Genomic DNA, 24313 nt, shown 5'->3' on the forward strand with positions numbered 1-24313 from the left:
TTAGTTTGTTTTCATGCTGCTGATAAAGACATACCCGAAACTGAGAACAAAAAAAAAAAGATTTAATTGGACTTAAAGTTCCAAAAGGCTGAGGAGGCCTCAGAATCACGATGGGAGACAAAAGGTTCTTCTTACATGGTGTAGGCAAGAGAAAATGAGGGAGAAGCAAAAGCAGAAAGTCCTGATAAACCCATCAGATCTTGTGAGACTATTTGCTATCACAAGAATGGCATGGGAAAGACTGGTCCCCATGATTCAGTTACCTCTCCCTAGGTGCCTCCCACAACACGTGGGAATTCTGGGAGATACAATTCAAGCTGAGATTTAGATGGAGACAGAGCCAAAACATATTATTCCACTCCTGGCCCCTCCAAATCTCACGGCCTCACATTTCAAAAGCAATCATGCCTTCCCAACAGTCCCCGAAAGTCTTAACTCATTTCAGCATTAACCCAAAAGTCCACAGTCCGAAGTCTCATCTGAGACAAGGCAAGTCTGTTCCGCTAGTGAGCCTGTAAAATCAAAAGCAAGTTAGTTACTTCCTGGATACAATGGAGATACAGGTATTAGGTAAATAAAGCCATTCTAAATGGGAGAAATTGGCCACAACAGGGGTTACAGGGCCCATGCAAGTCCGAAATCCAGCGGGCAGTCAGATTTTAAAGCTCCAAAACGATCTCCTTTGACTCCAGGACTCACATCCAGGACACACGGAGGCAAGAGGTGGGTTCCCATGGTTTTGGGGAACTCTGTCCCTGTGGCTTTGCAGGGTACAGCCTCTCTCATGGCTGCTTTCATGGGCTACCATTGAGTCTCTGTGGCTTTTCCAGGCACACAGTGCAAGCTGTTAGTGGATCTATCATTCTGTGGTCAGAAGGATGGTGGCCGTCTTCTCACAGCTCCACTAGGCAGTGCCCCAGTACGGACTCTGTGTAGGGACTCCACACCCCACATTTCCCTTCTGCACTGCCCTAGCAGAGATTCTCCATGAGGGCCTCGCCCCTGAAGCAAACTTTTGCCTGGGCATCCAGGCGTTTCTATGCATCTTCTGAAATCTAGGCAAAGGTTCTCAAACCTCAATTCTTGACTCCTTGACTTCCACATAGGGACTCCACAACCCAGTAGGGACTCTAATCCCACATTTCCCTTCCATACTGCCCTAGCAGAGGTTCTCCATGAGGGCCTTGCCCCTGCAGCAAACTTTGCCTGGGCATCCAGGCATTTCTATACATCTTCTGAAATCTAGGCAAAGGTTCCCAAACCTCAATTCTTTGCTTCTGTACACCTGCAGGCTCAACACCACGTGAAAGCTGCCAAGGCTTGGGGCTTCCACCCTCTGAAGCCCCAGCCCAAGCTCTATGTTGGCCCCTTTCAGCCATGGCTGGAGCATCTGGGACACGGCACCAAGTCCCTAGGCGGCACACAGCACAGGGACCCTGGGCCCAGCCCATGACACCATATTTTGCTACTGGGCCTCTGGGCCTGTGATGGGAGGGGCTGACATGGCCTGGAGACATTTTCCCCATGGTCTTGGGGATTAACATTAGGCTCCTTGCTACTTGTGCATATTTCTGCAGCTGGCTTGAATTTCTCCTCTAAAAATGGGTGTTTCTTTTCTACTGCTTTGTCAGGCTGCAAATTTTCTAAACTTTTATGCTGTTTCCCTTTCAAAATGGAATTCTTTTAACAGCACCCAAGTCACCTTTAAATGCTTTGCTGCTTAGAAATTTCTTCCACCAGATACCCTAAATCATCTCTCTCAAGTTCAAAGTTTCACAAATCTCTAGGGCAGGGAAGAAATGCCACTACTCTCTTTGCTAAAACATAACAAGAGTCACCTTTGCTCCAGTTCTCAATAAGTTCCTCATCTCCATCTGAGACCACCTCAGCCTGGACCTTATTGTTCATATCACTATCAGCATTTTTGTCAAAGCCATTCAACAAGTCTCTAGGAGGTTCCAAACTTTCCCACATTTTCCTGTCTTCTTGTGAGCCCTCCAAATTGTTCCAACCTCTGCCTGTTACCCAATTCCAAAGTCACTTCTACATTTGTGGGTACCTTTTCAGCAATGCCCCACTTCCAGTACCAATTTACTGTATTAGTTTGTTTTCACACTGCTGATAAAGACATACCCAAAACTGGGAACAAAAAAAAAAAATTTAATTGGACTTACAGTTTCACATGGATAGGGAAGCCTCAGAATCATGGTGGGAGGTGAAAGGCTCTTCTTACATGGTGGTGGCAAGAGAAAATGAGGAAGAAGCAAAAGCAGAAACCCCTGATAAACCCACATTAGATCCTGTGAGACTTACTCATTGTCATGAGAATAGCACGGGAAAGACCGGCCCCTATGATTCAATTACCTCTCCCTGGTCCCTCCCACAACATGTGGGAATTCTGGGAAATACAATTCAGGTTGAGATTTGGGTGGGGGCACAGCCAAATCATATCAGTATCCATAGACTGAAAAAAAAGACCTCAGCCTGTACCTCAAATTTCATACAGAAATTCACTCAAAATTGATTGTGGAATGAAATGTAAAATGTAAAAATATAAAAATGTTAGGAATTTTAAAACAAGAGAAAATCCTAAGGCTCTCTGGATAGACAAAGACAACATCAAAAAGAATGATCCATGAAAGAATAAATTTCTAAATTTGACCTCATCAAAATTAAAACCTTTTCTCAGTGAAAGACCCTGTTAACGTCAAAACATCATGTTGTATGCTGTAAATTTTTATTTGTCAGTAATACCTCAATAAAGAAAAAATAAGTAAACTTAGCAAAAGATCAACATAATAGTAAATGGCTACTTGCTTTATCAATTTTTTGAGGAAAATATTTAGCCAACTAACTATTGAGCTGGGTTCAAACTCAATCCACTATTAGATTCACTGATACTTTATTATTTATTAATTATTAAATAGGAAAATTTTAATTAATTGTGTTATATGGTTAATTTTTCAGTTGGTCCATTTGCTCTGAATACAATTCTGAAATCCTTTAGCTGATAATTTTGAAAATAACAAAAAATACAAATGTGAAAAAATTTATATGTATAGATGCAAGTCCAAGAATGGCTAAAATGATCCTAACAAAGAAGATTAAAATGGAAGGAATCACTCTACCCTATAATAAGGCTTATGCTATAGCTACTGTAATCACAATAGTATGGTGTTGGCAAAGGGACAACCATATATAACAATGGAACAGAATAGACAATTTAGATAACATACAAATATGCCCGACTGTTTTCTCACAAAACACAAAAGCAATTCCATGGAGGAAGTATAGCCTTTTCAACAAATAGTATTAAAGCTATTGGACATCCATAGACCAAAACACACAGACAAAACAAAACAAAACAAAACAAAAAATGCTCTCAACCTAAACCTCAAACTGTATAAAATTATCTCAAAATTGATTGTGGACTGAATTGGAAAATACAAACATTTTCAGTAAAAAAGAAAAGTAGAAAATCTTCAGAGTCTCAGGCTAGGAAAAGACTTGACATCAAAAGTATGATTCGTGAAGCAAATAATTTTCTAAATTGAACCTCATCAAAATTAAAATGTTTTCATGGTGAAAAGACAAGAGTTTGAAAAGACAAGCTATAGAGTGGCAGCAAATATTTGCTGACCGCATATCTGACAAAGAACTAGTATCTAAAATATAAAAAGAACTTTCAAAACTCAAAAGTAATAAGCAATCCATTTGGAAAAGTTAAAAACAGATATTTTATGGAAGGGGATATATACATAGCAAATAAGCACATAAAAAGGTGTGCAGCATCATTAGTCATTAAGGAAGTGCAAAATAAAACCACAATGAGGTATGACTCCACACCCATCAGAATGGTAAAATGAAAAATAATGGCAATACCAAATGTCAGGAAAGATGCAGAGAAACTGGATTATTCTGACATCACTGGCAGAAATATGAAATGGTACAGACACTCTGGAAAGCAATTTGATACTTTCTTACAATACCCAACATGAACTTGCCATATGATCCAGCAATTGCACTCTGGGGTGTTTATCACATGTAAATGAAAACTCATGTTCACGCAAAAACCTGCACGCAAATGTTCATGGAAGCTTTTTTCATAATTGCCAAGAATTTGAAACATCCCAGATGTCCTCCAATGGGGGAAAGGTTAGACAAACTGTGGTATATGTGATATTACTCTTATGTGGTATATGTGATATAATCAAAGCAGTGAACTACTAATATGCACGAAAACGTGGATGAATCTCTAAGGAATTATGCTGAGTGAAAAAGCCAAAGCCAAAAGGCATTATTCCATTTATATCACAAACTGAAATGACAAAATTTTAGAGATGGAGCACAATTAATGGTTGCCAGAGTTGGGGACAGAGTGGCAGGGGAAGAAATGTGAAAAAAGTTGGGTGGTTATAAGACAACAACATAAAGGATCTTTGTGGTGATAGATCTGTTCAGTATCTTTAACGTGGTGCAGATATACAAGTTTATAAGTGATAAAATAGTATAGATCCGAATGCAGACATACATATACACAGACACACAGAGAGATGAGTACAAGAGGGGAAATGTGAATAAAATCAGTCAACCGCATCAATGTCAGTACCTTGGTTTTGATACAATATTAGACTTTTGCAAAATGTTACCATTGAGAAAACTGGGTAAAGGATCCTAGGAAACCTCTCTGCAATTTTTCTTACGACTACATGTGAATCTATAATTATCTCAATAAAAATGTCAATTTAATAAAGATATTAGACAATATCATACTGAATCTTGAATCCTAGTCAAGGAGTTTGAACTCTTTTCAATAGCTAGTTGAGACCCATAGAGGCTGGTTGAGTATAAATGACTTGATTAAGAGCTATGGATCAAAAGAACCAATATGATGGCAATGAGTGTGATGAATTAAAGGAGATGTTACTAAAAGCAGTGGCTCAAAAAACCATAGTCAGACATCAAGTTAGAGGTAATATTGAAACCAATATCATACCCAATGAAGTGTACAACAGATCCATGCCTTATGGTCACTTTAGCAACCACACATCCAAACCAAATGCACTTTGTCCATGTTCTTTTTTTATAATTTGCACTATATTTGGGAATCTGATCATAAAATAAAGTCACTTCCAAGAGTTATTTTGCTATATTGAGCTCGTTCTTTTATGCCATAATCTTAATATTTTGTAAAAATGAAGACATATTTTTAGTCTTTGGTTTCAATAATTTTATAATCATATAAATGTGCATGAAATATAGTTTCTAGTTATTGTGGTAATTGGCATTTTTGAAAAAAATCGTTTTAAGGTGTTTGAAGATTGAAAAAAACATATTAGATTTCTGGTTTAAATTAATTTTAACTAAATATTTATAAAATTTTGATTAAATAAGTTTGTAATCAATGTTTAAATGTCTGAGGAAATGTAATTTGTTAATTGATTTCTTAGCTTTGTAGCCAGCATTAAATTTGCAGGAAATATTATTTAATGAATTTATACATTTATGTAATTTTGCCTGAGATAAAATACAACAGGAGTGAAGCTCTTCTCCACGCACTAAAGATTCCAGAAGACCATCAGATTGCAGATCAGGGCTCTCTCCATCATACCACACTGCCCTGGAAAGGTTTACACCCTCTTTAAAGCCTCTCTGAGCTGCTGGCTCCAGATCAAGGAAGAATAGGCTTACCTTATGGGGTTGTCCATCCTGGACACTGTGAGGAAGGCAGCAAGGTTGGCTGTGTAAGAGGAGCACACGATGAGCGTGAAGAGCCACCAGCTGCCCATCACGATGCGCATGGCCACAGAGTTCACGGAAGATTCACCACCTGTGGGAGGCAGAAAAAGTGCATTGGCCAGTGGCTTCTGGTCTCCCTCTCATCCCCAGGGAGGTGCTCTGCCCTGCAGCCAGGCACACAGGCTATCATTGGTGACGGGCTGGGAACCAGGGAGGTGACTGCCAGCTGGCTCTGGGCATCTGTGCCAATTCTGGGATAGGATCCTAAAACCATGGATCTTGGACAGGAGCAGAGGACCACAAAATACGGAAAAGTTAGGATTGGGCTTCTAGTGGTGTGGAGTTTGTCAAAACACCAAGGGTGGGGATCTGAATATCAAAATCTTTCAGTTAGGAGATTCTACCTCATAGTGGTAAGAACTTCTAGGGCTGCAGCCTTATGTAAGATCCCTTTCCAATTTCAAATTCATATATAGCAGACTTGGGAATTCTGTAAATATAGAAATACCTCCTACGTGGAGGGCTCCCTGGCTTTCTTTTAAACTTCAGAAATGGGATGTCCCATATGACTTTTATTAGTATTCAGGCCTCTCTAGATGGCTTTTCTTCGCCCAGAATTTTCAGAAATCATGGCATGAGACTTTTAGTTAGAAGTTTAGCCTCTTTGAGGCCAATTATTTCTCCTTGGTCTCTAAAGTGTTAGGAGAAAAGAGCTTCTCACTGCTTATCTCCATACATAACCTCACAAAGCATTTGCCATGGTGCAAACAGGACCAAGACTCATATTAGAAACTTTGCAATTTGTTGCTCCAGTCACAATGGCACAATCCTATAACTCACTACTGGATAGAAGCGCCATTCAGACCCCTCAAAGGTAGGAGAATTTGTACCTCAAGAATGGCTGGAGTACTGCTTATATGATTGCAACACAATTGGGATTTTTTTCCCCATTAAGTCATCAAATTTAAGCAAGATTCACAGTTTCATTGACAACCTCAAGTGCATAGCAATCACTTTAATGTAGGAGGGGAGAAAAGTGCAAAGCAGAACTCCAAAGTTAATTTTATCTAAAGTGGAGAATCAGGAATTGAAGTTGAGTTCCTTATTGTTGTTTCATTTAATTTATCTCTGATATTATTCAGGGAAGTTGGGTGCAACATGATATTTGTACTGTCCTAGAGATTAAGTAAAATTGCATTTGAAATGACTTTGGTAAAATGCACCTGAGAACTTTGCCAATGGATAAGTTCTTCCAAGCCCCCAAAGCTATTCAAGGATCAGGGAACCAGAAAGGTACCTTGCTGTACGAATGCTCCATAGACAATCCAGATGGCACTGTGCAGAGTAGCAGAAGCTGATGGCCTGGGCTGGGGAGCACTCTGAGCCCTCACAGCCTGTATCCTGTTCAACACAAATATCAGCACACCAACCACGGGGATGGCTGCTGCAATGCACGCCCACACAGCAAAATCGAATGGAGCAAAGAGGGAGAAGATGCTGATTTTCTCTTCAGGTTTCTTGATTAGAATTCCCACCGAATAGTCCATGTACCGCTTGCTGAAGTCCACAACGCTCTCCCTTTCTGGGGTGATGGTGATGGCAGAGATGGCCAAGTCTGCTCTCTGAAAGGCAAAGCCATCTCATCAGACGGCAGTCCTCAGCTTACTGTTGGGCTCTGCCCTGGGTCAAGGTCCACCTTCTGCCCTTTGAACTGCTCTGTTCAGAGGAATGGATTTGAGAGCTGGCGCCCTGAGAGTCTGAATATTGTAAGGAAAATCCAACACTAAGTTGTCTGTTACTATTTCCTTCACCTTACAAGTTTCTCTCTTTTAAAAACTTCAGGAAACGACTTCTACAGAAAAGAGCCGAGTAAAGCATCTTCATTTCTCTATGAATTATAGTTTATCTTCACTTGCTTGTTGTTTTCCTACCAAACTTTAGCTATCTTCTTTTTATTTTCCCTGTGTTTCCCTCTACCCTTCACTAAGAAGGCCCTTCTATCTCCTTCTAAGCCTGTCTGCATCCTCCCTACATGTTAAGACCAGAGGCACACTCCATTTCTTCATCACACCCCTCAGACTCTATTATCCCACATTGATCTCTCTCTTTTCTAAAACACTTCAGAAGTTATATGGTGAGTTCTACAACTACGTTAGACTTCATTAACATATTAGCCACTGAGTGTTTTATATGTAGACTTTATGCCAGAGAGTAAAATACTGAAAGAATAAAGGGGTCATCTACTTACTTCTATCTTCCCCCACCCTTAATTCATGGCTTGCAGACCCACAGGTTGATGCTTCCATGATAAAGTCATGGTGTGAAGAATTTCTATGGATGTTCCCTACTGTGACCTCAAAATTAACTCCCAAGATGTTTGCCTTCCAAAATAGGCTTCCATTTCAAAAACAGACAGAAACGCCATTAAGATGGATCCAGACTGTGAGGATGAAGCTGCCAAGTTTGGGGCGATCACAAGCTTCATGTCTGGATGGGTAGATGCCAGGTGACAATGGGGCCTAGAGTCCTCCTTTAGTCACCAGAGCACTGAAAGGCAGACATCATAATGATCTGGGCTCTTGGCCCTCCAAGTGGGAGGCATCAGCAGAACCGGTTTCTTTTAGAATGACCAATAGTGACAACTGATTCAACCTCCATGCTCAAGTTGGGGAAACACACGTGGAAGGATTTTTTTAAGGATTTTAATATGTGGGCTAGGCACAGATATACTCATGTCCTAAACTGAAATTTAATACTATACCTTGAGTAAAGACAAAATATGGAGGTGACCCTATCAACACCCTCCTCTTACACTTGTCACACTGGCATCTCTGGTTCTTGCCTCTCTTCTAAAAATCCCAACATCCGGGGACTATTTTTAGGATTAGGAAAGTTTGGAGCATATTTAAGGGCTTAAAAAGAAATTTAGTGGAGCAGGATAGGCTTATAACACAGAATGAAGGTAAACTAATTTATGGAGCAAGGTTCGAAGGAGGCACAAAGGAATCAACTCATGACACAGGTGGAGGGGTTGTCCTGTGACAGTGGGAGAGACTGACAGGGGACAGGGGACACTCCCCTCTGTGGAAGATGGCAGGTGCCTGCAGATGTAAATTTCATAGGCATTAGAAGTACAATTTTATGCCCCAAAGTCTCAGTTTATTTCCCCGATATAGAAGTGCAATCATTTTTTTTTTTAGTTGGGAAGGATAGAAGATCCTTAGGTAGCTCAAGAAGAAAGGTAAACTTTTTAAACAGTCTCTGAGAGACATAGCCAAGGAGCCCAACAGAGGACAAGTTAAAAGATTCTGGCAGTACTGAAGGGCCCAGCTGACTCTGGAGACCACACAGGGTTTCTACAGCAATCTGGACAGATTCGAAATTTCCTTCTCTAATTGAGTGCAGCAACCTGGATTTCAGAGCGAAGAGGATAGATAATAGAATCCATTCAGGCTTAGGGTGCAAGAAAAAAGTCAAGAACAGAGGGAGTCACAAGGGATGAAGGGAGGAGGGATTTATCTGGCCACCCATGGAGGATGCAGTATCAGAAAGGCACAGAAGCCGCAGAGAAAGATGCACCTCAAATACACACACTACGTGGAAAGAACCAGACACAAAAGACCACATCTTGTATGACTCAAAAGACCACATCTCGTATGATACAAAAGACCACATCTTGTATACAAAATGTTCACTGAAGCAACTCTATGAGATACAAAGTAGATTAATGGTTGCCTAGGGCTGGGGGTGGGAATGGTATTAACTATAAGTAGGTATGAAAGATCTCAATGGGGTGACAGAAGTATTCTAAAACTAGATCATAATGAAGGTTGCACAACCCAGTACATTTACTAAAAATCATTGAGTTGTATATCTAAAATGGGTAAATTTTATAGTATGTGAATTTATCACAGTAAAGCTGTTTCTTAAAAAGATTAATAGAAATCAGAGGAATGACAAGCCTAGTGTCTGCCTTTACCGATTTAAAAAGCAAAGGGCCTTTGCTGTCAGAGTAAAGGTTCAAAAGAGTCAGAAGGACAACTTGTTGTGGTCATGCAGTGGGCTAGTGATGGTGACATGTAAGATGCTAACAAGATGCATGGGGGTGAACAATGGAGTGCAGCACAGCAAAGCTCCCTGGAGGCGAGGGTGTCAAAGTACTGGGAGTCCAGAGTTGTCTACAGGGATGTCAGAAGTTGTCAGAATGGTGGCAGGAGGAATAATGGAGATAGAGGACTTGAGTCAGATGCCATCATGATCAGTGATCATGGGGAAACGACCCAGGGTCATGAGATGACAAGAAGGGGGACATGGTAAGTTGGCCTCATGCCATGAGTTTCAATGAGGATGCAGTTTCCACGGGAGAGAAGAAGAGTACGATTTAAATGAGTATGAGGACCTGCGGGATGCCACACCATCCACACATAGCAATGTAGACACACACATGTGTATGCATATCCTACCTGTGGTCTATGAGGGATAGGAGAATGAGCATTCACCAGTACCCCTGGTGGGAACTAGGTTTCTACTTTACCCTAAATGTGGGGTGGTTCCCTGAAAGATGTGCTACAGAGTAGACACAGTGGATGATAGACTTCAAATAAATGACATAAGTGGGCAGGGAGGTAACACAGAGTGTCAGGGATGAGGAGATACAAGAGCAGAAATGGATGCAGCAGGGGATTTGAGGACAAAAGAGCCTTTGTGTGTGGAGAATGGTAACTGTGGTCTGTTTAGCTGGTCCCAAGGTTTCCACGGTGCAATTGGTCAAGTTTAGATATTACCCCAGAGGAAGACTAGGGTGCCCCTCCCCCTGGATCTGCTGTGGGGACCTACCTTGCTGATGAGCTCCCCGATCATCCCGTTCCAGGAGGTGTTATGGAGCTGGTGACCATACCTGCCATCAGGGGCTTGATAAATCTCATATTTGAAGCCCAGAGCCTTGGCCAGTGCATCCAGGACATCTATGGAGAACCCTTTGTAGCGCTTGGGCTGTCCTAGGATGTTCTCAGCCACCATCACGAAAGGCTCTTCCTGAGGACAACAGAATGAAGGTTCTCCAATTAAATAACAGGTTCATTAACACATATCTTGAGTGTATTGTTAGAGAGAAAGATGTGATTAGAACATTTGCAGTTCCCCAATTTAGGACTGGAGGCTCAACTTACCTGCCCTTTTCTAAAAGCCGTGTATGGACACTCAAGGAACAGTGCACAGGATGATCACTCCAATCAGTAGGTCCATACAGAGGAGTGGAGATTCATTTGTCCTATGTTATGTTATCCCAGGCTCTGCTCCAACCCCTACTTCCCTGAATAATATGGTTTTCCTTCTTCCACTTGTAACATCCATGCAGAGTTAGGACCCTGTCCTTAGAATATGCCAAAATTATACGAGGCCCACATAAGAAACATGAAACTTCTCATCCAGGATAATAAGTGGTGATAAAGTTCTGTGACATTAGGTTGAGAGAAAAAGCATTATGTCTACTGGCAATATTAGAAAGTGGATATGGATTAACTGGCCAAGGCCAGACCAGAAGCCAAAGGGTAAGATAAAATTTAAACCCAGAGTTCCGAGTTCAAAGCCATGCCATGCTCACACCTGCACATGTTGTGCTATGCCACATGTGAGCGAGGTGGTCATCTGAAAAATGCCTCAGCGCTCACCACCATTCCCCTTCCTTCTTGTGTGAAACTGAACAAGGGGCCTTTGGCAAACAGTTCCAGGGAGTATAGCTCATTAATTTAGTTGTGTTGGGAAATAGGGTGTAAAGCTTGTTTGTGGTGTGCAAACAGGGAATGCACAAATATTGCTGCCAAGGATTTCTGAGCCAAGGGAATGCTAGTGTCTGCTGGGACAGAAGGGACATTTGGGCATGTGTGACCCAGTCAATAAGAGGCAAATCTGTAACGTCTCTTGCAGTTTTTATAAAAATGTGAAAAAAACAATTGAAAGGAAGATGCTTTTAAGTTCTCTTACAAATGCAAAAGTCTATGATTCCAGGATACCCATGCAGAAAAGTTGCAACTACCAAATGGTCTTCATTCTGAACTTGTGTCACATGAGCCCATCAGTAGTGCTGGGTGCTAGGAAATGTCCTCCTCCAGCATCTATCTTGGGGTTCTGGCTACCAGAACAGCTCTCCTAAGGACCAGTAGTGGGTCAAGATCCAGTTTACATCCAAGAACGAGGGGAGCAGCTGGGCCCCCTCTGGTCCTCAGAGGAGGCTATGGATGAGAAGTCTTTTTCTAGAGCAGCTCAGGGACTTCCTATGGAAAGCACAGAGGTCCTGGGGCAGAAACATCAATCTCACTCTTCCTTTCATTATTCACACAATTAGTTAAATGAAAGGCCTTATGAAAGCTCACAACACTCCTCAAGATTCTCTTCTCCCAAAACCCAGCATTAAACAGAAAGCAGCCTCTGATTCAACAGCCTGGATGGTGTAGCTCCCAGAATGTCCCCATGATCCTACCAAGACAGTCACCACTTTGAGAGTCAATCCTTGGAGGCGGCTGCCCATGGGCCTCTCTTGCAAGCTGCCATTCAAGCCCTTCTCTGAGTCCCACGTTGCCAACTGTGAAGGAGAAATAAAGATTATGAGGGATGGAACTGGCACCTAGGCACACCTTAGGACCTCGGCTCCTACACTGGGAGCCTGAATTAGGCAGGTAGGGTAACAGCAGTCCCCTGGAGTTCCCAGAGACCCAGAGCCATTTTAAAACCCTAAAGAGAATAGACATATGGTAAGCAGAGTTACATGTCCTCCTTCAGCTTGCCTGGATCTCTAGAGCTCAGCACAGCCCTAAAATGAAACCAACTGGCGAGAACTTGTCTCTAAAACAAATGTTTATGTCCAGTTTTATTCTGTTCACCCACAGAGGCCATGTCACTGTGATGCCTGCAAAATACCCTCTTTGTTTAATTATTCCTTTGGCTTGCCCAGGCCACAAGGCCCTTGAGTTCAGCCATTGCTCCCTCCATGGGTAGGATGAGGCTCAGCAGTAAAGCAAGTAGCAAATACTCAAGTGCACAGCTTGCCTTGCACCCCGGTGCCTATGGCAAGCAGGGTCAAGAGCTTCCTGCCTGTTTTCACTGTGGTGTCAGCTGCTTCATTTTCCTTGATAGGCAGGTAGAGGCTAATGGCAGGGTAAATGTGCTCTGAATCTGCTACATTCTCCTAAGCCTGCAGTGTATCCAATAGCCAGATGCATCTCTGACAGTCATCCTAAGGTGGTCACGGAGAACCTACCTTGGCTCAGAAACAATGAGGAGACACAGTTGTTCATGAGACTGCTTTCCCTCCCGCATCCTTGCAGGGTCTATACAATGACAAAACTTTTGTCTGGGAAATGATTCTCAACTATTAATGGAGAAGACATAACAAAATGCAGATACCCAGCCCCATCTCAAGTCAACTAAATCAGGATCTCAGGGCCTGAGCATAGGAAGTTAATGCCTCCCGAGTGCTCCTGATACTGCAGCCAAGGTTGAAAACCCCTGCTCTTCTAGGTCACTGGCCCTCCAACTTGGCTGCATATTAGTATCTCTTCAGGGGGGCTTTATAATAAAATGTACTGAAAGTTGGGTCCTACCCCCAGAGACTCTTATGTAATTGGTCTGTAGTGTACTAGAGATGAATATTTTAGCTCCCCAGGTGATTCTAATGCACAGCCAGAATTGTGAACCACTGTTGTTGATTAAAGCCATGATGCTCAAACTATGATATCCACACAAATGGCCCAGGGATTTTCTATGCACTTTGTGATTCTGGCACCTGAGATTATTCATGTCTAACAAGCTCCCAGGTGATGCTGCTGCTGCTGCTGCTGCTGCTAATCCATGGACCACCATTTAAATAGCAGGGGGCTAAAGGGTCAAACTGCCACAGGCAGTATATACTGTTATCAGGGAAAAATCCATAAGATCCCCTAGTTAACCTGAAGAGAAGAAGAACCCCAGTGGAAAAGTGCTACTGGGAGCCCTGAAGGAACCACCAACTGTTCCACTTAAGAATGCTTCTACTCTCTCAGCATTTCCCATGGTTCTGACATCTGCAGCAGCGTCTGCACACTGAGCCCTGACTATAAGGCCATAGAACCTGAGGTGCCATTCCTCCTGGAAGAGACAACAACTCTGAGATATAACGTAAAACCATCAGAATAAGAGATGGAGTTCTAGAGTCAGTTTTACAGAAACCTAGAATTTCCTGTTGTCACCTTGGACATGATGCCCAACAAGACCCACTCCATTCTAAATAATAGGATGCCTTGGTGTGACGAATAAATAAATTAGTAAAATCATGGCCATGTACCCTGAAGAACCACCCACCACCACCACCACTAATTAATTTGGGGGCATTGAGATAAAGAACAAATGAAGATCTACCCAAAATTCTGCTTAAAGACCTTGAAGATACCAATATACCACACTTTGGGTAATGATACAGTTTAAAAAAAAAAAAGCAAAAATCATGGCTATTTCTCCATTGGATCTTAAGAAATAGGCTGGGAGCTGTGGCTTATGCCTGCAATCCCAGCACTTTGGGAGGCCAAGGCGGGTGGATCACTTGAGTCCAGGAATTCAAAATCAGTCTGGGCAATATGGTGAAATACTGCCTCTATAAAAAATAAAAATAAATTAGCCAGGTGTGGTGGCATACACCTGTAGTCCCAGCTACTTGGGAGGTTGAGGTGGGAGGTTCAATTGAGACCAGGAGGTCAAGACTGCAGAGAGCCGTAATTGTGCCACTGCATTCCAGCCTGGGCAACAGAGTGAGATCCTGCCAAAGAAGGAAGGGAGGAAGGAAGGAAGGAAGGAAAGAAGGAAGGAAGGAAGGAAGGAAGGAAGGAAGGAAGGAAGGAAGGAAGAAAGGAAGGAAGGAATTGAGAGAAGAAGGAAGGAAGGAAGGAAGGAAGGAAGGAAGGAAGGAAGGAAGGAAGGAAGGAAGGAAGGAAGGGAAAGAAATACAGAAAGAAAGCGGGGGGGAGATTGAGAGAGGAAAGGAAAGGAAAGGAAAGGAAAGGAAGAAATTGAATGAAGATGCAGAATCGATTCCTACAGCTGGATTAAAATGCTTGTCAGCGCGAAGAGGACAAATTCAGACAAATGGGGCCAAGGGGTTGATTGCCCCTATTCTTTGGATGTTCTACCATGGACTCACTGGGGCAGGAGTGGATATTTATTTGGGGTGCCTGCATCTGCACTACCTTAACTGCTTAGCCCAGATGCTGGAGCTGCTTAGCCCTGATGTGTATACTGCTACTTCTCCTGGGTGTGGGTGGAGTTGCAGAGGTCTTCTTGACCACCCCAATGGCTCATAGAGTCATAACAGAAGCCATCTTGTCCTAATGATGATGCAACCATTCCAGACACTCCATACTCTATCTTGCACCACGACCCTTTTGCCTAACATCTGCTGCCAAATCTTCCTGGCATGGTGAAGGGGCATCTTAATTCTCTACTGTCTTGGCTTGAGTGAGTGTTTGGAATGGGGCTCTGTGCATCTTGATCAAGAAGGCCTTCTCTGTCTTTCTACTGGGATTGTAATCAGAAATTAGAATGGAGGATGGAGGCAGGAAGAAACAGTTGGGATGAAGCCCTGAACATCATCTCTACTTCTGGCCCACTGCTTGGCTCTAGGAGGCACCACCTCAGTCCCCCTAGATCTTTGCAACAGCTTTCTCATTGGTTTCATTCTCAACCTCTCTCTCTTACAGCTCATCCTTCAATAGGCAAGTGGGTACCCTTACAACAAATAAACTCAAATATGAACTATATTAATTAAACTATTCTAATGAATTCCTTTTTCCTACAGAATAAATCCTAAGACTTTTAAACTTGGCCTAAAAGAAAAGCCTTCCTCATCCAGAGCCAATCCTGACTCTCAACCTCACTTTAATTTACATAGTTACCGTATACTACAATCCCCAAAATTCCTCCTCCTTTCTCAGGCACACCACATTCTCTCCTGATATTTGTATCTGGTTTCGTTCTGCCTGGAATGCCCTTTCTCTTCTTCAGGGTCTGGCAAACTCTTACTTGTTTGTTGAAATGAGATTTCACTTTAGAATAGTTTTAGATTTACAGAAAAGTTGTAGATGCTGTGCAGAGAATGTCAATAGATCGATTTTTTTTCCCATTGTTAAGATATAATATTAGAATGACACATTTATCACCACTAATGAATGTTCAGCCTAATATCCATGATTTATGCAAATCTGCAATAGAAATGAAATAGAAGGATCTCCAGTTCCTTCTACTCTTGGCCTAAGTCAGTAAGTCAGCTGTGGCATTGGGGTTTCTTGCCATGTTCTCTGGGGTCAAAACCCTGTCTTCATAAGCTGTCTAGAGCCTCAGGCTCCTGGGCTGGACCTGGCCTTTCTCATTCCCATCTCAGGGTCTCCAACCTTGCCTCGAATTCCAGGCTCTCCTCTCCAACATTAACTTCTGTAACTGAGGAAGAAGACGGGAACTTGGAAGTGTGAACTTAGCAGACGTTCATGAGTCAGTAGACCTATGCTCTAGTTGTTGTCACCACTTATGTGAGTGACCTCAGATGGCACTTGACAGCACAGTGCTTGAAACATAGAAAGAGTCAATAAATATTTTTTCAATAAAGTACACTTTACTGAGATTTCATCATTTTCTTTTCTTTTCTTTTTTTTAGACAGGATCTCACTCTGTTGTCCAGGATAGAATGCAGTGGTATGATCATGGCTCACTGCATCCTCTGCCTCCTGGGCTCAAGTGATCCTCCCACCTCAGCCTTCCAAGTAGCTGGGACTACAGGAGTACACCACTATATCCTGCAAATTTTTCTGTATTTTTTGTAGAGATGAGGTTGTGCCATGTTGCTCAGGTTGGTCTCAAACTTCTGGGCTCAAGAGATCCACTGACCTCAGCCTCCCAAAATGTTGGGATTACAGGCATGGGCCACTGTGCCCAGCCGATTCTATTTTCTTATCTATGAAATGGGAAATAAAAATCTTCCTTGCCTATCAAATTGAGGGGCTGTTCAAAGAAGAAAATAACTTTGAAATAGTCTATTATAAAATAGCTTAATTAAAAATCACAGAGTAAAGAACCAGGATATAAGACTGCATACAATATGACCTCAATTATGTTTTTTTTTAAAGCAGTGGTAAAAATGGGAGAAGATACATTAAAATGTGATACATGGATATGTGTGCTACACATAGGTGATGGAATTATAAGTAATCATTATTACCTTCTTCACCATCTTCCTGATTTTAACAGGATTTTCACTAATAGGAAGTAAAATAAGCTTTTGATAAAAAATAACTAGCATAGATGATTGAGCAACATCCTATCACATGCACTTGTACGACTGAAAACTGCATGATGGGGGAGCAACTGGAGTCAAATTACCTGTCAATATGTCAAGGCCAATCTGAGAGTCAGAACCCAATAAATCAGTGCTTTGGCTCTAAGGAATTTTGGTCTAGAGGTGCCTCATCATGAAGGGGCATATGGCTAGTTTGACCAGCACAGCTTCTCATATTCCAGGATCTCTCCAAGATGGTGGGAGCTCTGTAAACTGTTGGGTTGGGAGATAGGAAGTGGCCACAGCTGAGGCCCAGATCCATGAAGATAAGCAATCCAAGTAATCTTTCTCCACTGAGAAAGAGGAGCAGCTCCAAATCATTTTAGTTAATATTCAGACAATCTTAATACGAGAAGGCCATGTAAATTAAAATGGAATTTCATGAAGGAAAAAAAATTCTTCCAAGCCTATTATCATGCTTATCTCTTCATCTAAAAGTGGTTAGGACTTAAAAAGTATTTTTGTTTTGTTTTGTTTTGCTTTAATACAGACTTCTCTTTCTCCCTAGCCTTTAGGCATCCTGTACCCTGGAAAAGCAAGAAAAAAAATACTTCAAAGCAAAAAATCAAAATTCTGCCTTTCAAACACATCAAAGTGCAACTATGTTCCAGGATTCAGGATCCTTCATATTGAGTAGGAAAGTTTATTATTCCCTCATATCAGACAGAAGCCAAGTGCTCCAAGCTGAGTGAATCTCCCCATTTCCACAAAACCATGTGCTCTTGCCCAAATCTTAAGATAACAGTGGTAAACCTCCATCATTTCTGGGCAAGGCCATCCGTCTGTGATCCAAAATATAAGGCCAGAACATAGAAAAACACGGTTCACATGAAATAATCCAGTGGAATATTTTTAAGTAAATGAAGGCTTTAAATGGATTACCAGCACTGTAGTCAACCAAGATCAGAAGAGACTTGCATCCCACCTCCATCCTGAGGGTGTCTGGCACTCCCCACTCCAAATGCTCAAGAAAATGTTTCAGTCAATAAAAGCCAAATGAGGCCGATGGACTTGATAAATGGGAAGCCAGAAAAACATTTTACCCAAAGAAGTCCTGACACTTAGTCATACAGCTCCAGACCATTTCATTTGTACCTAAGTGTGTCTACTCTGACTTCCCCTTGTATTTTGCAGACAGAATTTTGTTTACAGGATTGATGAATTTATGGCCACAGACACCCACTTTTGACAGCTGACCTGTCAAGATCAGTGCCTGAAAAACTAATTTCCAGCACTGTTAAACAAAACAAGTACTGCTGCTATTTGATAAGATAGCTACGGTTTTCATTCATTGCTGAGATCTGCTCTACCCAAACCAGAAATGTGGATGGAGCCAGAGGTTACAGCACAATCATCACTTGAAAGGAGATATATGGCCTCAAAATCTGATTATGACAAACAACTGTGCAAGAGATCAGCCAATTGGAGAATATATTTCACAAATCACTGGTCTCAGGAAAATATATTTCCCAAGTCAACCAAGCTATTCTTCAAGTTAGTGTTTCTGAGTTGTAAGATGTGTGGATTTGGGACTTTGTGGCCCTGTCCTTAATAAATGCAGGGCTATTAACCCTAAATGGGACAACTGTCCTTTGGAAGATTGGGCTTCGTGTTCTGTAGACTAGTTATAAAGGTGTCTTAAAGTGTCATTCTCTTTTCATGGGGAGGGAGGATAGAAAGAGGTGCAATCTAACTGTTTTACAGCCCAGGGACAGAATATAACCAATTTCATATAGAGAGCATTGTATATTCCCGCAAAGGGAAGGACAGAGGAAGGGAGGAAAGAAGGAAGGAGGGAAGGAGGGAGGGAGGGAGGGATGGAAGGAAGGAAGGAAGGAGGAAAGGAAGGAAAGGGAGGAAGCAAGAGAGGGAAGGAAGGAGACAAGGCAGGAGGGAGGGAAGAAGGGAGGGAGTGAAGAAGAGAGAGAGGGAGAAAGGGAGGGAGGGAGCGAGGGAAGGGAGAAAGGAAGGAGGGAAGGGAGAAAGGAAGGAGGGAAGGAAGAAAGGAAGGAGAGAAGGATGGAGGGAGGGAAGGAGGGAAAGGGAGGAAGCAAGAGAAGGAAGGAAGGACAGAAGGCAGGAGGGAGGGAAGGAGGGAGACAGCAAAGAAGGGAGAGAGAGAAAAAAGGAGGGAGGGAATGAGAGAAGGAAGGAAGGAGAGAGGGAGGGAGGGAAGGAAGGAGGGAGAAAGGAAGGAAGGAGAGAGGGAAGGACAGAGGAAAGGAATGAGAGAGGGAGCGAAGGAAGGAAGGAAGGAAGGAGAGAAGGAAGGAAGGAGAGGAGGAAGGAAAGAAGAAGGAGGGAGGGAGGAAGGAAGGAAGGAGAGAAGGAAGGAAGGAGAGGAGGAAGGAAGGAAGGAGAGAATGAGGGAGGGAGGAAGGGAGAGAGGGAGAAAGGAAGGGAGACAAGGAAGAAGGAGGAAGAAAGAAAGGAAGGAAGGAAGGAAGAAAGGAAGGAAGGAAGGAAATAACCCCAAATCTCATGTTTAATAATATCCAATAAGACAATGGATCAATAAGCTACAGTCACAATTTTACAGCTTAGTGACCAATACTTTGTTGGTAAGCTTGTCTCAAGGTAGTATTAGAAAGTAAGAGGTGAAGATTTTATGGCCATGTCTGTCAGACCTCACAACCACATGTGAAATCCCATAAGAGCTGTGTTCTCATCAACCAGTGACTGCCATGATCTGAGTGCAGATGGCCCCAGCCTCAGTGATGATGGCCATAGTGGGTCTGTCATTATGTCAGTGTATGGGTTTTTCTAAAACAGTAAGTCATCTTTTAGGGTTTTTTTTCTTTGTTTACTTTTATTGGAAAGCAAATTGGCTCAGAGAATGTTTCAAAGGATCACAGCCTTAAATAAGGGTAACGTGAAACAGAACTCACTATCTTGAATCAGCTTGAAATGGACATTCGGCCAGCACTGATATCAGATAATCCATTGCAAGTCTTAACCTTCAGCTAAATGCAGGAACAACATGTTTAGATACAAACACAGCACCTTGGAAGGAGACTGTGAACATCTGAGGGTAGAATATTAATATTGGTAGCCAGGATTCCCGAAGTAAGGTATAACTTGAGAGTTCATTTTGGGAATGCCAGCATATCAGAGCTAATGAACCTGGGCCTTGGAGGGTATGAGTCACAGGAGTTGGCAGTCAGAGCCGAATCAATACACCCATGAAGAAGGGGCTAGGACCACTCTTGAATATCTCAGGCATGTGAATAGGAAGGAGTGATTACCACTCTCTAAGATGGAGAGAATTGAGAGTATCCATCTCAGTTAGGACCATTTGCACAAGGAATTGAGATTTTGGTGTGAAAGACACACTATCTTAAAAACAAGTCCTAGAAGGACGTGTGTTAAGTGTCCAGAGGACAGAGCTGTAAGAAACTAAAAGAAGAGTGAAATGGACAGGAGGGCTATCATATACAGGGGCTTTTGAAAAACCTTTAGCAAGGATGAGGAAAAGATACTTCCCAGTGGTGCTGGAGAGAAAGACAATGAAAACTAGCAGAAATGCCTTCTGCACTGGCAAGAGATCACTCGTAATGAAGGCAAAGGAAATGCTCAAGCTCTAGCTTCCACTACCTTAAAGCCCAGGCCACAAAGGTCTCAGTGAGCTCACACAGGATAAAAGGACCAACCAACTCTAATAATGCCATCAATGGAGTCTTTTGTCATATTAAGAGCAAGGATGGAGGCAGGCAGTTCCACTTCTGCTTAAGACATAGAAAGGAGCAAGAGGATTTGGGAACAACAACAACAGTCAAGCCAGATAATCAACTAACCATACATAGATATAAAGTTAGCCTATAAGACACTTGCAATCACAAAACTACCCTTTGAACTGAATTTCAAATGGTACGAAACCCCTCCAAGTAGAGACAGGATGCAAGAAGTGTTTCTGCTCTATGGCAGAGCATGGAGCAAACGCAGGTGGTAGTTATAAAAGTGAGTAAGAAGAACAAACCCTGGTATTTTAACAATCTTTTTTTTTTTTTTTTTTTTGAGACGGAGTCTCGCTCTGTCGCCCAGGCTGAAGTGCAGTGGCCGGATCTCAGCTCACTGCAAGCTCCGCCTCCTGGGTTTACGCCATTCTCTCGCCTCAGCCTCCCGAGTAGCTGGGACTACAGGCGCCCGCCATCTCGCCCGGCTAATTTTTTGTATTTTTTTAGTAGAGACGGGGTTTCACCGTGTTAGCCAGGATGGTCTCGATCTCCTGACCTCGTGATCCGCCCGTCTCGGCCTCCCAAAGTGCTGGGATTACAGGCTTGAGCCACCGCGCCCGGCCGTATTTTAACAATCTTAAAGGTCAAGTGTGGATCTTTAACAGTCAGGATCCCTGGGCCCTAGACTCAAGGGAGGCCACATCTACTCATCAGCCCTTCTCCATCAAACCTCCACTGGATGGAGCAGGAAAAAGAAAAATGTAAGCTACCATCCAAAAGTTATAGGAAAAATATCAAACATGTGTGTACCCAATAAAGGATATGTATCAAGTACACATAAAGAAAACTCACAAACAACTCATTTTAAAAAATAGAGAAAGGACTTATTTTTCCAACGAGAAAGACATATGATAGGCCAATATGCACATGAAAACATACCTGCTCCACATCATGAGTCATCAGGGAAATGCAAAGTAAGGTGACAAGGCAGTACACTAAATCTCACTCGAATGGCTAAAATCAAAGACTGATGTTACCAAGTGTCACTGAGAATCTGGCAGGCAAATTCTGCAGCCACATTAGAAGACACTTTGGCAATTTCCTATAAAGTTAAACATACAATGTTAAGCCCAGCGATTCCACTTCTAGACATTACGTAAGGGAGATATAAACCATGTCCATACAAAGGTCCATATGTGAATGTTCATAGAAGCTTTATTCATAATAGCCAAAAAATTGAAACTCTCCAAATGTGGATCAGCTGGTGAATAGATAAACAGTGTGGGATATTTACACAACAGAGTACTACTCAGCAATAAAAAGCAACAGGCAACTGACACACACAACAACATGGATAAAGCTCGAAAGCCTTACGCCAAGTGAATGAAGCCAGACATAGGAGACCGTGTGATTTACGGTGCTGTTAATATGGCATTCTCGTGAAGGCAATATTACAGGTACTGAAAACAGATCAATGTTTGTCTGGAGGTGGTAATGGTAGAAGGGTATCAAATGCAAAGAGGAAGGTGGGACATTTGGGGTAATGGAAGTGTTCTATATTTTGAATGGCCTGGTGCCTACGTTACCATATACATTTGTCAGAGCTGATCAAACACTGTATACCTTAAATGGATAGATTTATTGCACATACTAAATAAACCATATGGTTTATTTAGATACAAGTATGTGCAATAAATCCAGCCATTTGAAATCATTATATATAAAATCATTATATATATATATATCATATACTTGTATCTAAATATATATATGGTTTATTTAGATACAAATACATGCCATACACACACACATACACATGCACACAATGATTTTTTAAATGATGGGCCATGTGCTGAGGAGGTAGGTAGTGGCACTAACCTGTCATGTGACTGAACTATGACCTATTGGTAAGGAAGATGAGAGAAAATGATTGCCAAAATAACATTATAGCTGGTCACAGTGGCTCATGCCTATAATCCTGACAACTTGTGAGGCTAAGGCAAGAGAATCACTTGAGCCCAGGAGATTGAGACCAACCCAGGCAACATAGCAAGACTCCATCTCTAAAAATAAACAAATAAAAAACAGCCAGGCATTATGTCATGTGCCTGTATTCCCAGATACTCAGGAAGTTGAGGTGGGAGGATCACTTGAGCCCAGGAGTTCCAGGCTGCAGTGAGCCATGATTGAGCCACTGTACTCAAGCCTGGGTGACAGAGTAAGACTTCAACTCAAAACGAAACAAAACAAAACAAAAATAACATTACAATCAATTGTGGTATTCTCAGGTGACTGTGTTTTAATTACATGGAGCTCGATGGTATCAAATGGCCAAAAAATTATCAATCTCAAAGAACTAGATGCATCATTATAAGAGTTTAGGAAGAATATAAGTACAGTTTTAACTGCAAATAGTTCCATGGTGTGTGTGGGGGAAATTAGATTACATAACGTTGCATACAGTGTGATCCAACTTTTCAAAAGCTTACTTCTTTTTGTGAGATGGTGCACATATAAGCCTAAGCTCAAAGGTAGTTATAAGTAGCTGTTTCTGGCATTGGGTGGAGCAACGGGATTATAGGGAATATTCATCTCTTGTACTCCACAGTCCTATACAGTTAGAATTGTTTTACTGAGAGGAAGCATTGTTTTTATAATCAGAAGAAAAACAATAAAGCAATTTTCATTTTGAAACTGCAGTGCAGTCTAGCTAATGACTGTAATGTTGATTTTGTCCCTCTCTTTAATTGTTTCAGGTGTATTGGCTTTTTCTCTCTAAATAAACTGCAAGTTCCAGCAAAGGCATTCTCTATAGTGGGACAAGCCAGTCTGGAATACTGTTTCTTCCACAGATGAGCCTGGAAACCTTTGGCAAAGTATGAACTGGTCATATTTGTTCTCTGGGCTCAAGTGTCTTCATGTGTTTCAAGTTCCATCAGATATTAGTTATTATTAATAATACGATATCTCCTCTTAAGTCTATTATGCTCAGGCCCATACTAACAGATTTGAGATTCTTGTTGGTTTTAATTGACCCAAATTAATCACCCTATGTACACTATACCTCAGTCTGAAGTCTGACAAGACACTTCTGACGGTCAATTCTATGAGTTCTTACGCTGAAAAAAGTGGCAGATGTCTCCCATTACACTCTCTCAAACTCTGGACTGGCTCCTCTCTCTGGAACATCCTTCTCTTCCTTTGTCCTCTGCCTCCTGCTCATCCTTTGAATATCATTCTAGAGATCTTTCCTTGTACCTCCATGAAGTACAAGGTAGTTATAAGTAGCTGTCTCCCTTGGGTGAGCCCATGATAACCTGACCATGCCCCTATGGAAATGCCTTTTATAATATATTAAAATTTTATGTCTATCTGTTCACAAATACACTGAAACTTTTTTTGTTTTTTACAACAGAGTCTCTCTGTCACTCAGGCTGGAGTGGAGTGGTATGATCTTAGCTTACTGTAACCTCTGCCTCCCTGGTTCAAGCAATTCTCCTGCCTCAGCCTCCCAAGTAGCTGGGATTACAGGTGCATGCCACCACACCCG

At 42.0% G+C, this 24313-nt stretch overlaps 1 protein-coding gene across 2 annotated transcripts in view; it reads right to left on the reverse strand.

The window, feature by feature from the left end:
• GRID1 (glutamate ionotropic receptor delta type subunit 1) overlaps positions 1-24313 on the reverse strand; it is a 791790-nt gene that overhangs the window by 127134 nt on the left and 640343 nt on the right. For both annotated transcript variants that reach the window (XM_033208974.1, XM_033208975.1), the window contains exons 9-12: positions 12218-12319; positions 10576-10773; positions 7037-7361; positions 5692-5830 (exon numbers count right to left, since the gene is read on the reverse strand). In XM_033208974.1, the coding sequence (XP_033064865.1) occupies positions 5692-5830; positions 7037-7361; positions 10576-10773; positions 12218-12319 (764 nt within the window). The remainder of the gene's footprint in view (positions 1-5691; positions 5831-7036; positions 7362-10575; positions 10774-12217; positions 12320-24313) is intronic.

This window comes from Trachypithecus francoisi, unplaced genomic scaffold, assembly GCF_009764315.1.
Source record: "Trachypithecus francoisi isolate TF-2019V2 unplaced genomic scaffold, Tfra_2.0 Lachesis_group9, whole genome shotgun sequence".
NCBI lineage: Eukaryota > Metazoa > Chordata > Mammalia > Primates > Cercopithecidae > Trachypithecus > Trachypithecus francoisi.